At 33.6% G+C, this 12,540-nt stretch overlaps 1 protein-coding gene across 9 annotated transcripts in view; it reads right to left on the reverse strand.

Annotated features, from left to right (window-relative positions):
* LOC100162333 (potassium voltage-gated channel protein Shaker) overlaps positions 1-12,540 on the reverse strand; it is a 227,219-nt gene that overhangs the window by 193,493 nt on the left and 21,186 nt on the right. The window contains exon 1 of one of the 9 annotated variants that reach the window (XM_029488651.1): positions 239-1,063. The exons of the other annotated variants lie outside the window; for them this stretch is intronic. Coding sequence (XP_029344511.1) covers positions 239-282 — 44 coding nt within the window. The 5' untranslated portion in view covers positions 283-1,063. Of the gene's footprint in view, positions 1-238; positions 1,064-12,540 lie in introns of those variants that run through there. 9 annotated transcript variants of the gene reach the window in all.

A 12,540-nucleotide genomic window follows, 5' to 3' on the forward strand; every position in this document is an offset into this window, starting at 1 on the left:
GTATTCACGTCATTACCTACGTCATATAGTCTCATTGCGAAGTGTCGTTATAATATCTGATCATCGTATTGGATATAATATTATTATTATTATTATGAACACGCGGTCTGTTTGTCTCGAGTCGGTTGTCACCTACGCACTATTATATCATCATCATCATCATCATATTATCATAATATAATTTAATATTATAAAATATCAGTATATTATGTTATGTCATCCGTGTTATATTTTATACCTTCTCGTTGCTGTGTACGTAGACGACAAGTACGAATATGACATGGCAATACGGTCAACGCATTATCGGGGCCCCGGCGTATTCCGGGCCGCCGCACAGCACTTTGCGCACACGCGCCCCAACACCGTCGTTGGGGGCACAAACGGTAGTGAAGTTTTTTCGAATCTTCTCGCCCGCCCCCCTATCGCGGCGGCGGAGGCGGCCGTTTACCCCTGCCGCGGTCGATCGGCGTGAATCGCGGTCCAGCGGGAACGACGACAATATCGTTATTGTCTTGACGCGGTTATAATATAATTAGGTATTAGTACCTATTAAAAGAGGTCGTGGACAGTAATAATGATTGGTATTATTGTTATTATAACAATGCGATACACCGGCGGCGAAAACGCGACGACGACGACGGCGGCGGCGGCGGCGGTGGCGGTGAAAACGACGTCGACGGACGGTTACCGCTCGGCGGTCGTACTGGCGGCGGCACATGACATGATATTCGCGAAAAACGCCAGTGCGCGCGGCAGCCGATCGAGTCACGACGGATGAAGACCGTGGAGGAGAAGAAGGAAGAGAGAGAGAGAGAGAGTGGAAGAAAAAAACAATATTTTCATATATACACACACACACACACACACGAGGACGCGCGCGCGAGACCGCGTTTATAGCCCGCGCGGACCGCACAGATGCTGCGACAAACGCCGCGCGCGATCTCGTGCGTAGGCTCGCGTAAAAATGCGTTTTAAGCGTGAGTGTGTGTGTGTTCGCGCGCGCGTGTGTCGTTACAGCCGTGTGTCCGTGCGGCGGCGGCGGCAAGACCGACACCCGTTAAATTTAGCTTCGCGCGTCCGAGCCAAATTTCCGATCTTCTATACTTACGCGCGTGTAATATATTCTACATAATATTTCGTACGTGTATATATATATATATATATATATATACGTGTGTACATAATGATATTATATACTCGTATCGTGCGATGAGCATTTGGACAAAGTCCCCCTACCCCCCCCCCCCTCTCCCCAAACATTTTTTCGATATTGTATATACTACGAGCGGCGCACGGTGCACTGATGATTTTGATTTTTTAGGATTTTTTTTACTTCCCCGTAATTGATTTGAATCGGAGCACAGGCGGAGAAAGAACGTATAAGACGTTCTTTATTATTATTATTATAGACGTATAATATTATCATTAATATCGCAACGACGTGTTGCTCGTCGGAATTCGAAAACGACCGTCTCATCTTTGTTGTCCTGACAGAGTGATACATAATTTTATAAAACTTTTACATTTTATCATGACGTGTAATAGATATAAATTACGTGTAATTAAAGTGGACGGAGTCAGACAGTTTTTCAAGACTGATGGAAAGCAACAGTTATATTATACAAATATGATGTTCTTAGTTGCTTAAATCAACCAGACCTAACACGTTTAACAAATAAAAAATGTTTATAAAACGACTACTGTAAATTAAAGCTGGCTGCATACACTACGTCAAACATATTATAGTATTATTCATATTCAATAAATTAAATATATTACCGGTTTTTTTTTTTTTTTTGAAATAAAAATAAAAAAAAATTTGAAGATAAGAAATGTATTTTCTATGGATTGCAAAGCACCTACCTATTTCGAAAATTCTATCGAATAATCGTATTATTTTGAACCTATGTTATATATATTATTATAAAATATCTCACATAGTATGTAAAAACACTTATCTCTAGGTGGACGGGTGATGTTGGGAACAAACTCACTCATGGTAATATGAGACGTATAAATTGTGCTAATGTGCTGAGAAACGCACATTTTTTGTGTGTCATCAGAGTACCCCTTTTATGGTTTATTTTCAAGTCAAGCACTGCACATCATAACCGCATATACATAACATAAAATATATCATAATATCATAACAGTTTTCGAGACCGTTTGAATTTAGTGGTTTTTATATATAAGACGTGTCCACTAAATAATATAACCGGTACAATATTTAATATTATAGTGTGCATGTGTTGAGTATATTATTATTATTTTTTTATGGTCGTATAGACGACGATAACACCACAGGGCACCACTATAATATGTTTCTAGAGTGTTTGACCGCTTGTACAAATATTATTTAATTGCGCCGACGAGGACGTTAAACCGCGACATTTTATTACAACATTTTATCGCTACCACCGTATATATACTTATTGTTTATGCGGCACCAGCTTAAAATAAAAACGAAAAAATAAATCCTCAACCTTGACCACTGCAGCGTGCTAATGTTTGCGAGATCACTTTCCGGCAAGTTTGATTTTATTAAGGTTTGACCTCTGGAAAAACTATTGACAAAAGTTTCTGCATTTTGGTCCGATATAGATGCTACGTGCTTCATCGCAATGTAACTTGTTATTATTGCATGTGTTTGCCTTATATGCACGTAATTATAGTGAAATATACTTATCGTATGATTGATGTGTGTTTCTAAAATGCTTCGTGATCCATTGCTAATCCCCCTCCCCCCCATCCACACATAACAATAAAATAATTTCAATTTCGACAATACAAATTTGTTTTACATATTTGTATTGTTATTATTTCACATAATTACAGTCATAAATAATGTATACAAATAATCAATAGAAATAATTTACATCCATAAGCAAGCTTCAATTGGAGAAAAAAAGAGTTATAGTTTAATTAAATGTATGTACCTACAAAGAAAAATTTATTGTGAAGGAATTATAGGTACATAATAATAAACCATTAATATATAAATACAATATAGGTAATAAATAGTTGTAAGAATAATATTATTATGAATTACAGTGAATCCTAATTTATATTATACATGGTAGGCATATAATTAAATATAAGTAATACACAAGTTACAAATTAAGTTTTAAAAAATAAACACATTTTATAATGTTTAATAATATTTTATAAAATATAAGTTCATCAAGGCGTGTCATGATTCTTCGAACTCTTCAGTTCGTCGTTACATGGTTTGCTCATGCACAATAACGGTGTATAAAAAGAAGTGGCTTTTGAACTATATTTTACAATGTTTGTTACAAAAAACTATAAACTCACGTTTTATTTGCCTATATAAAAAACTATAAAGTGCCACCCGATGCGATAACCTCCGCTATAGTCGGCCAGCCGATTTCTCGGAGGAAAAATTGTCAACACAGAGTACGAAAATTTCGATATACTTAATATTTTTACGATATATCAATATAATATAATAATAATATAAACTATATAGTCATATATATAGTTAGATACTTATAGTCTGTAAGTTAACCAAGGGTGGATCCAGAATCTGTTTTCGTAGGGGGCACTTAAATTATATTTTTTTTGTGAACGAGGGGGGAGGGGCCTTAGTTCCGCCCTTGAGGTTAACTTGTATTATTATAATATTAAACGATTTGTATAGGTTATCGAGTATCGACGCTAATTTAAACCTATCTAAATATTTTGATGCTTTTTATATAATAATTCCACGTTTTTGGACCAAGAGTTCTTATAATATTAATTATTCCTCTTTTGATAACCGAAATGTTCGTAAAATAAATTAAATCATATCATGCAAGCAAAGTACTCTCGTATTGAATAATAACAGCGAATAATTGAGTACTTAGTACTTGGTTGTTGCTGATTAGTGATTATACAAATAACTCACAAATCTGATACCTTTCCTCTGGCCTCTGCATAATTTAAATCTCATTACTTTTTACTAGTATCATGCCCTGATAAATCCATATTTTTTTCTACGAGCACGTGGTTTTTGGAAATATTATGACATTGCCAATGACATTGATTGGGCGTAGACCATTTCGCCCAAACACCTTTTCTAGTTGAACATTTTAGGCTTTAGCATTTACTATTATTTAGAACCTTAGATGTTATAGTTACTACGATAAATTAGGCAACAGAACAATTTTCTTGTATACAAGACTATAATATTTCCGGGTTCCATGAAAAATTGATTAATTTAATGGTTCAATAAAATGTAATGGACCGATCATGGCGGCCACTAAATAGTTTTTAAGAGACCATTAACACAATATTGTTTCAATAAATATTTAGTTTTCGCGAAACCCGACATATGTACCGATTAATAACAGTTTGCTCGTTTAATTATCAATATCTATTAAACATTATACTATAAATTATTATGATAATTTAAAATGAAAATATAGTTGTTCTGTTTAGAATTCAAACTTTTTAAAATGTCATAATTAGTCATAATTAAAATTCAATCCAAAGTTATAGTTTTTACAACAATCTTGACATTTTAAGCTTTAAAGCATATAGTTTATTCACAGTTAATATTTGATTTGTTTTACACAGCTTGTACGATTCGGAAACAAAGTTTTATTTTTAATTCATAAATATTTCTTAACGAGTTCTTAACCTGTCTTTAACATACAGCCAAATCAAACATAATATTAAATTAAATACATTTGGTGGAAAGCAAACACGTAGAATATATTATAAACTAGGTTAGGTAAGGCTACAAATAAATTCTTGATCTATGTTGAGTGTTGACACGTCATAAACTAGTAAATTGATATAGGTATGTAATGTATATTATTTTATATATGTATAAACTCTTTGGTCGAGGTTGTAAACAAATTTACATGATATAACAGCTGTCAAAACAAAGTGATAAACTAAATATTTTATATAATAAAAAACTCAAATATTGAGTTCAAAAGAAAAATAATATACTGTAATTTGTATAACACTTTAACGAGTAATATTAAAACAAACGGTCATAATTGATTTTTAAGTCTTACGCATGAATAACAAGACATAAGTAGGTAATAAAATATATTATTATACAAAAGGTTTCTATATTATTGCTATGTTTGATATAATATAATACATTCATCGAATTAATCATACGTACAATTGTTACTATTATTATTAAATTCTTATTGGGCATAGCATAAACTACCAATGTTATTAAATAAACACAAAAATAAATAGATACCTAGGCAGTATAAAATAAATATTGGAATTACATGTGGTTTGTCTATAGTTAAATGCATTAGTGAAAATGTCTAAATTGAATTATACAAATAGGTTGATTTAAAAAAATAATAGAACATTATTAAAAATGGTCTCCTGTGGTCCTTCACTGTAGGGAACTTATAATTTTGTTTATAATTTCAGCGTACTTTTATTTTTCGTTATCAATTTAACATATTTTCACACATGAATAAATAAAAATCCCTGAGATTTTTACAATCTCAAAACTATTTATTTTTCTCGTACGAGAACTTTTAAATTAAAACAATACCCAACTCATATAGCGTGTAGTATATAGTGCGCATTTGGGATTATTATGTAGATAGTGCTTTTGAAACTAATAAGTATCCTTTGAAAAATTATAATACGTATTTTACAGTTCGACTCTTATTAGAAGCAAGTCTGTTGGTACCTATAATATACATATATTATGTTTTATTAAAGAGTAGGTATATATTATTATTTATCATGTATATTATGCACGAGCACCTAAAGTTGTCGGTGATAATATTATTACTAACTATAGAGTTTACCGAGCTTGTATGCTAAATATCCCGACAAGCAAGGTGGTGGAGACCTTTTCAGAACCTAACTAAAACTAGATAAGAGCGAAAAACGTCACGGTCTACTGCCCTCTCGGCGCGCATATTATAATATATTGATAACCATCACTGGCATCATTTCTATTGTATGGACATGCTTGCGTGCGTGTGAGTATGTAAGTGTGTGTGTGTGTGTGTGTGTGTGTGTGTGTGTGTGTGTGTGTGTGTGTGTGTGTGTGTGTGTGTGTGTGTGTGCCTTTTAATAAATGCTGACGTGTACTCTATTTCGGACGAGTCGGATGGTTTTATTCATTACCTTTGTTGTTGTCAGTAAACCTTGGCGACACCGTTGTTACACGCGAGGACATTTGTAACGGGAAAAATGTAAATTAAACTAAAAAAAACGTCACCGGTGGTGGCGAAATACATCCCCCGTGGGATGTTTTATAGTTTAAGTTCACAAACGTAGAAGCAAAGGAATTCGGAACGATCCGAAATATGCCGTTGCAAAAGCGACTGGCTGTGTGAGGGGTGGTACGGGAAACGTGGGAATGTATAAAATGCTACGCGAAACTCCCAATAAACGTTTTGAGCTTTTGTTTCCTATACCGTAGTTATGCCGTATACTTTCGTACACGTCCACGTTCGCAGGGCATTCTTCCTGCGTATTTAATTAATATTTAAAAAGCAAACGCTTTTGACGAACCGTTATTGTGAAAAATTAAATACGCGCGCTTACTTAATAATAGAATGTTTTCGGAAAGCGAACACTTGGACACGCGTTAACGTTCAACGAGCGGATATGAACTTGTGAAATGGTCTTTAAAGGCGTGTAATATATGCTTTGCTTTCGAGAAGTTTAACTATACTCGTGGTGCGTATATTTTGTGGGGAATAATAACCCATGAAACCCAATATTATATCACAAACGTCGTTTTGGCAACAAAAAAAAAAATAATTTGGGCATTCAATTATCTTAAAATGAATACCGCAGTTTTCGAATAATGTAATAAATTTATTTTGACAAAAAAAAATCGTATTTTTAACTTTGAACTGAATATCCTACGAATAAATTAACAGACTTTAATTATATTATTCAAACTCAATAAGAATTTATTTTTGGCATGGACAGAGCGAATCTTTGGTTTGACGTCCGGTTCTTAAAATGGGTCATTATTATTTACGGAATGTCAAAAAAGAAAAAACAAAACATTCAACTTTTATAATTAATGTGTAACCTCTTCTCGCTAGCACTCTCATTGCAATTGAGTAGTAGATATTATAATGTAAGTCTTGCGTTTTTCTAACAATGTTGGTGTATCTGACGATATCTAGACAAGAAGTTGAGTGATAACTACTTTTGGTAAATGTTGTAAAACGTTTATAGCTCTGTGGGCGAAAACAAAATACATTGTCGTTTACAAATGAGAATTGTGATTAATATATAATGGACGGCGAATCTCTCATGTTAACATGTTATCATAACCCGGTCATACGAATAGCCAATAAGTATATGGTAACACCAGTGGATACAAAACAAATATTAGTACAGCTTTTCTTAAACTGTGTTCCGCGGAACCCCAGGGTTCCGCAGAGATCACTTCAAGGTTCCGCGAAACTTCAGTGATTTTTTTCAAAATTTTAAATCGATCTATGTATTCAATGTTGGTGTATTTCAAAAGATGAATATCCTTATAATTATCCTTATAATTGTCACAAAAGGCCATGTTGGCACTTTTACCATTTGTAACCATATATATAATATTATGCGTGAAACGGGGTTCACCACCTATGTACCAACAAAAACAAAATACCGCAACAGACTTGATGCCGAACCTTATAATATGAGAATACAACATACATCAATAAAGCAATAAAGCCCAATATTAAGAATATTTGTAATAATAAAATGTTACATTGACCATTACATTACCATGCGTGTAATTATATTTCAGATAGGTACCAGAAAGTAGAATCAAATCCTACTCAATTAAAATGTTTACAAATTATATATAGTTACTGGTTACGAAAATAATATTATGAAATAAACATTTCAACTGATAGGTAATTGTTCAATTGTGACAACAAGAAGTTTCCAGTTACCATTATGCTAACAACTTCAACACAAAAATTAAAAAATAAATAATTTTGAGGAATCACTGATAATTTTTTCCGGAAATCACAGTTCTCGAGAGCAGCGTGAAGTCGGCTTTGCGACACTATTTTGCTCACGTCGAGGGAGGGCGGCTATAATAGAAAAAAGTGATATTCACTGTACTGGCTTTGTTATCATAAGTCTTTGGGTAACCATATTATCTTAAATAATGTCTTATACATATAGGTAATACATAATATACTATACCAGGTAATGGGCTGCAAGTTCTGTAGAAACGACTGTATTTGTTTGTTGAATGTAAGTTTTCACTTCTGTCCCAAGACAGTTATTCTTAATTTTTTTTTATAGTATCCCGGTATCCTGATGCCCCCTTCTCAAACATATCTGCTGCAAGGAGCAATAGTGCTCTTAAAACCCTCCGTCAAATTCGGCCCGCTCTCTCTGGGGTCTAAGTTCGTGCGATTTCAGCACTGCAATAAACAGTAAATACACACGTTTCAATCAGAAGATAACGAGTGTTTTTTCTCTCCATTTTTCAAAAAGCTTTTCCTGCGGAACGCGAGTAGCGTGTAACGAACGAGCAAAAAAGTGATCACGACGATTACAATAAATCAATAATATCCTTTTTTTGTTCACTCGTCTAAGTAGATAGAAGCATTTTCACACTGCTATTTACGTATATGGAGGTCTATAATAGTGTGTATTCATAGTGGCGTGTAGCCTTTATTTTTATAAACTTATGTAAAGACATACCCGCAGTTATTATTATTTTTTTTTTTTTTGAGAAGTTTAGGTAATGGGCCACACTGTAAAAGTTCGACGGGGGGGGGGGGGGGGGGTGAGTTCCAAAAGTACAATAAAATATGTAATTCTATGCTAAGTCTTAAAATCACAAGTAAAGAACATAACCACGATATTAGAATTAAATAATAATAAAAAATATAACGACTATTTTACTAAAATTACAAAACTAAAACTATAACAATGGTAAGACATAGTAATTTTATACAAACGACGGGTTGAAATGTACTATAATATAATACTATTTTAAATATTTGTATTTTGTCCATTCGCGAAACCAAATTGAAATTTCGTTTTTAAAATCTCGAGACGGTTAGAATGACGATATTTTTCGTTGTTATAATTATAGCTAGTCTCCCGCAGTGACAATTAATTATAATAATTATTTACGACGGTAACAATAATTATTATAACATACGACCGCAGCAGAAGCTACAGTCGACCGTACGTCAGTACAGACTAGACACAGAGTGTCATCTAGCATCATAATAATAGTATGCACAGCGAAGCGACGTGAGTGTAATCCGAAACCATTTAACGTTTGTCGGGCACGCAAACGCGTTCCACATAATATAATAATATTATTACGTGTACAATAATATATTATTATGACGATAATAACAACAGCCATATAATAATGCGTAGGCAGATAGGTAGGTCGGTTTATCGTTATAATATAGATACAACCAGAACATTACGTCAAGAGCCCCGCGCCGCCGCCGCCGCCGTAGTTCCGGCGATTAAACCTATCTCAAGAAAACGACGGCGGCGGTTTTAATAACTTTAACATTTAATAGACGCAAGACGCTCTTCTGCCCCGTACGGAGCCCGTCGTAGGTTGGGTACATAAAATATTGTACAGGGTCAAAACGCGGTGCCGTATATAATATAAGCTCGTTTGTCACACCGCTCTCAGACACTATATTATTATAAAGCTGCTGTCACGTGGTAGCGGCAGTGGCGGCGGTAAAAAGTATAACCCGATCGTTCACTCCACTGATTAAATAAACCTTTTTAATGGGTGGTGGAAAAAAAAAACAAAAACCCCGGGCTTTTTATTTCCACCCCCGTGTACATATTATAATATAAGTGCGACGTGTAATACTAATATGATACGCAATAATGCATTGTCACGTAAGCTATATATTATTATGTAATAATAATAATAATAATAATAATAATGTGTACAAGTGTTGTAAGGCCAGTCGGGTTGATGTATTGAGGTAGGTGCACGCATCGTGTAATTTTATTTGAAACATTATCGGTGTGTATGGCGAATAATGAAATGAATAATGTAGTCGGCTTGCGGTGCCACTGTGTATTGTTTGGAAAATGACAAAAAGAGTTTCGATTATTATTTTTAATCGCACACTTTTTATGTTCACGCACAACTCTTTCAGAGTATAAAATGTAAAAGTGCTCAAAGTTTTAAAAATGAATTAAAAATATTTCAAATTTCGGAATTAATTTTAAAATGTTAAACTTTTAAAATACATATTATTATTATTATAGTACCTAACACCTATGTTACAACAGAGACACAAAAATAAGACGCATAATAACACGATGTCGTCAGAAATGTATAGCCTGAATATTTTTATAAAAATTGGTAAAAAAAAATTGATATGACATATTATACATATCATAATATTTATATTATTTTTACTATAATATTTGAATATTAAAAATTAAGATAACCAATTATTTTAAATAGAGAAGGAAATTAACGAACTTGGACATACACTGCAGTGAATGATACTAAATTAGTATTTAGTTTATAATTTAATATTATAACATTGGGTAAAGCCAAAGAAGCCTGATAAGATTGTTCTAAACTGTATGTACCTAGTTAAAAAGAATTCAAATCAACATGAATATGTCAATTATTAATGACGTCTTAAATTATTATTATTATTATTATTAGTTAGTTAGTTCCTAGCAGTTGCAATTAATTTGATGTAAATGTATTTATATATGTATTTAAATAAGCTTTTAAATGTTCAATTGTTGATCAAAAATATAAAGTTTAATAATATAAATTATTAATCTATTCATACTGTTTGTTAAGTTTCAGTTAAAAGGGTAGAAAGTTCTACCAGAAACCTTATTATGTTACATTTTGATTTTCTTCTTAAAATTTACTCGCGAATTCTTATTATATATTTTATTACATTTTTGTACTATATAAACAAATAGTGATGAAAACAAAAAGTCATGTTTATCAAGTTTAATTTTCAAAACGATATTCTGTTATGTTATATTAGGTAAGTATCATAATAACCATAGTACGTGTTTAGAATATTTTACGCTTTAAAATAGTTTTCAATATCCTAAAGTTTTATGGGGAAGAAAAATAAATACTTGACGAGTAATTCGACTTGAGCCATCTCTTAATAATATGACAACGGGATGGTGATGAAAGCTGCAACTTCCAAGTTGAGTATAGTTTCAAGTTACAACTATAACAAGTCAGTCTGCGCAATAAAAATATAAGATGCATTCAACATTATTTTGGTTGTTTGAATGCCGTGATATCATATTACTATTATAATCTAACAGTTATTAATCGAATTGAACTCAAAAGTGTTATAAATAATAATTCACGAGCTAAGATAAATAGTTTGTCGTTTTCGGCTTCGACTTAGCCTTTTAAATATAACACAATTTTTCAATCGCCTCGGCACGGAGAACTACATAATATATAACCCAGTGACTGAATTGGATTCGAATCCAATTTTTGACAGTTGGCTATTTGTCAACGCGTTCCAATCTGTACACCGACAAATGTGACTGGCCTGCGGTGCTTTACGTCATATTATTTCGTCTGACGCGACACAATAACGACGTCCGTCGCATAATGTAATGTAGTACAATGGCATCCGAAAAGCGCACAGGGTGAAAAATAAATTCACACAAAAAACAGGAAATAAACTCCGTTGAACACTGACCTGCGATAAGGAAAGCTCGTTTCGTTTTGCCTCATTGTTTTTTCACATTTATTAATATTTTATCAATGGCACGCGTGTACGGTGTTATATTATTATACCTATACAAGACGACTGTTGTAGTAGGTAGCCATGATAATGAAGGACGTGCTTTCCATGGAGGACCCGCCGCGACCGCCGTCGTTGTCGTCAGGACAAAATTACGGTCGTCGATAGTATAATAATAATAATAATAATATATTATATTGTGGTCGACATATTATTATTTTATGTGATATATTATGACATCATTGTACGCATATAATATTGTAATAGTTTGTATTATAATCCGTCAATATGGGATGTACATTTGCCGTTATTGCGCCGCTGGGGCTGCAGCAGTTAGGTATATTATGCATTAGAACATACGTATCGATCGTTCGTCCTCTGATCGAGATGCCGACGGACGTACTGATTTGGCTCGTACAACTACAACTAATATGTTCGATGTTGTTGTTATTATTATTATTATTATTATTACTATTATCGTTCTAAAATAATCTGACCAAATTCGCAATGACCACGATGGTGCGCACGCGACGCATCGTGCGTGTAGTAACTAGTATGTGCCACCGTGTAACGGCGGCGTCAGGAGGCGAAAATAGAACGCATTGAGTTAATCTTGGAATCACCTCCTGTCTATTTCTAGGTTAAGTGGCGTATATATAAAAAAAAAAACAACGATATGGCTAAGGCGGCGGCGGTATAACAGTTGCTGAGACGTACGGGCGATGCCAAGCGGTCTTTTTGAATTCGTTATGATATTGTGTAATATATGTGTACAGGGTGATTCGCCAGGCACGTTCACCCCCATTTAACGCATAATTTATTCGCC

The sequence above is a fragment of the Acyrthosiphon pisum genome, chromosome A1 (assembly GCF_005508785.2).
Source record: "Acyrthosiphon pisum isolate AL4f chromosome A1, pea_aphid_22Mar2018_4r6ur, whole genome shotgun sequence".
Lineage (NCBI taxonomy): Eukaryota > Metazoa > Arthropoda > Insecta > Hemiptera > Aphididae > Acyrthosiphon > Acyrthosiphon pisum.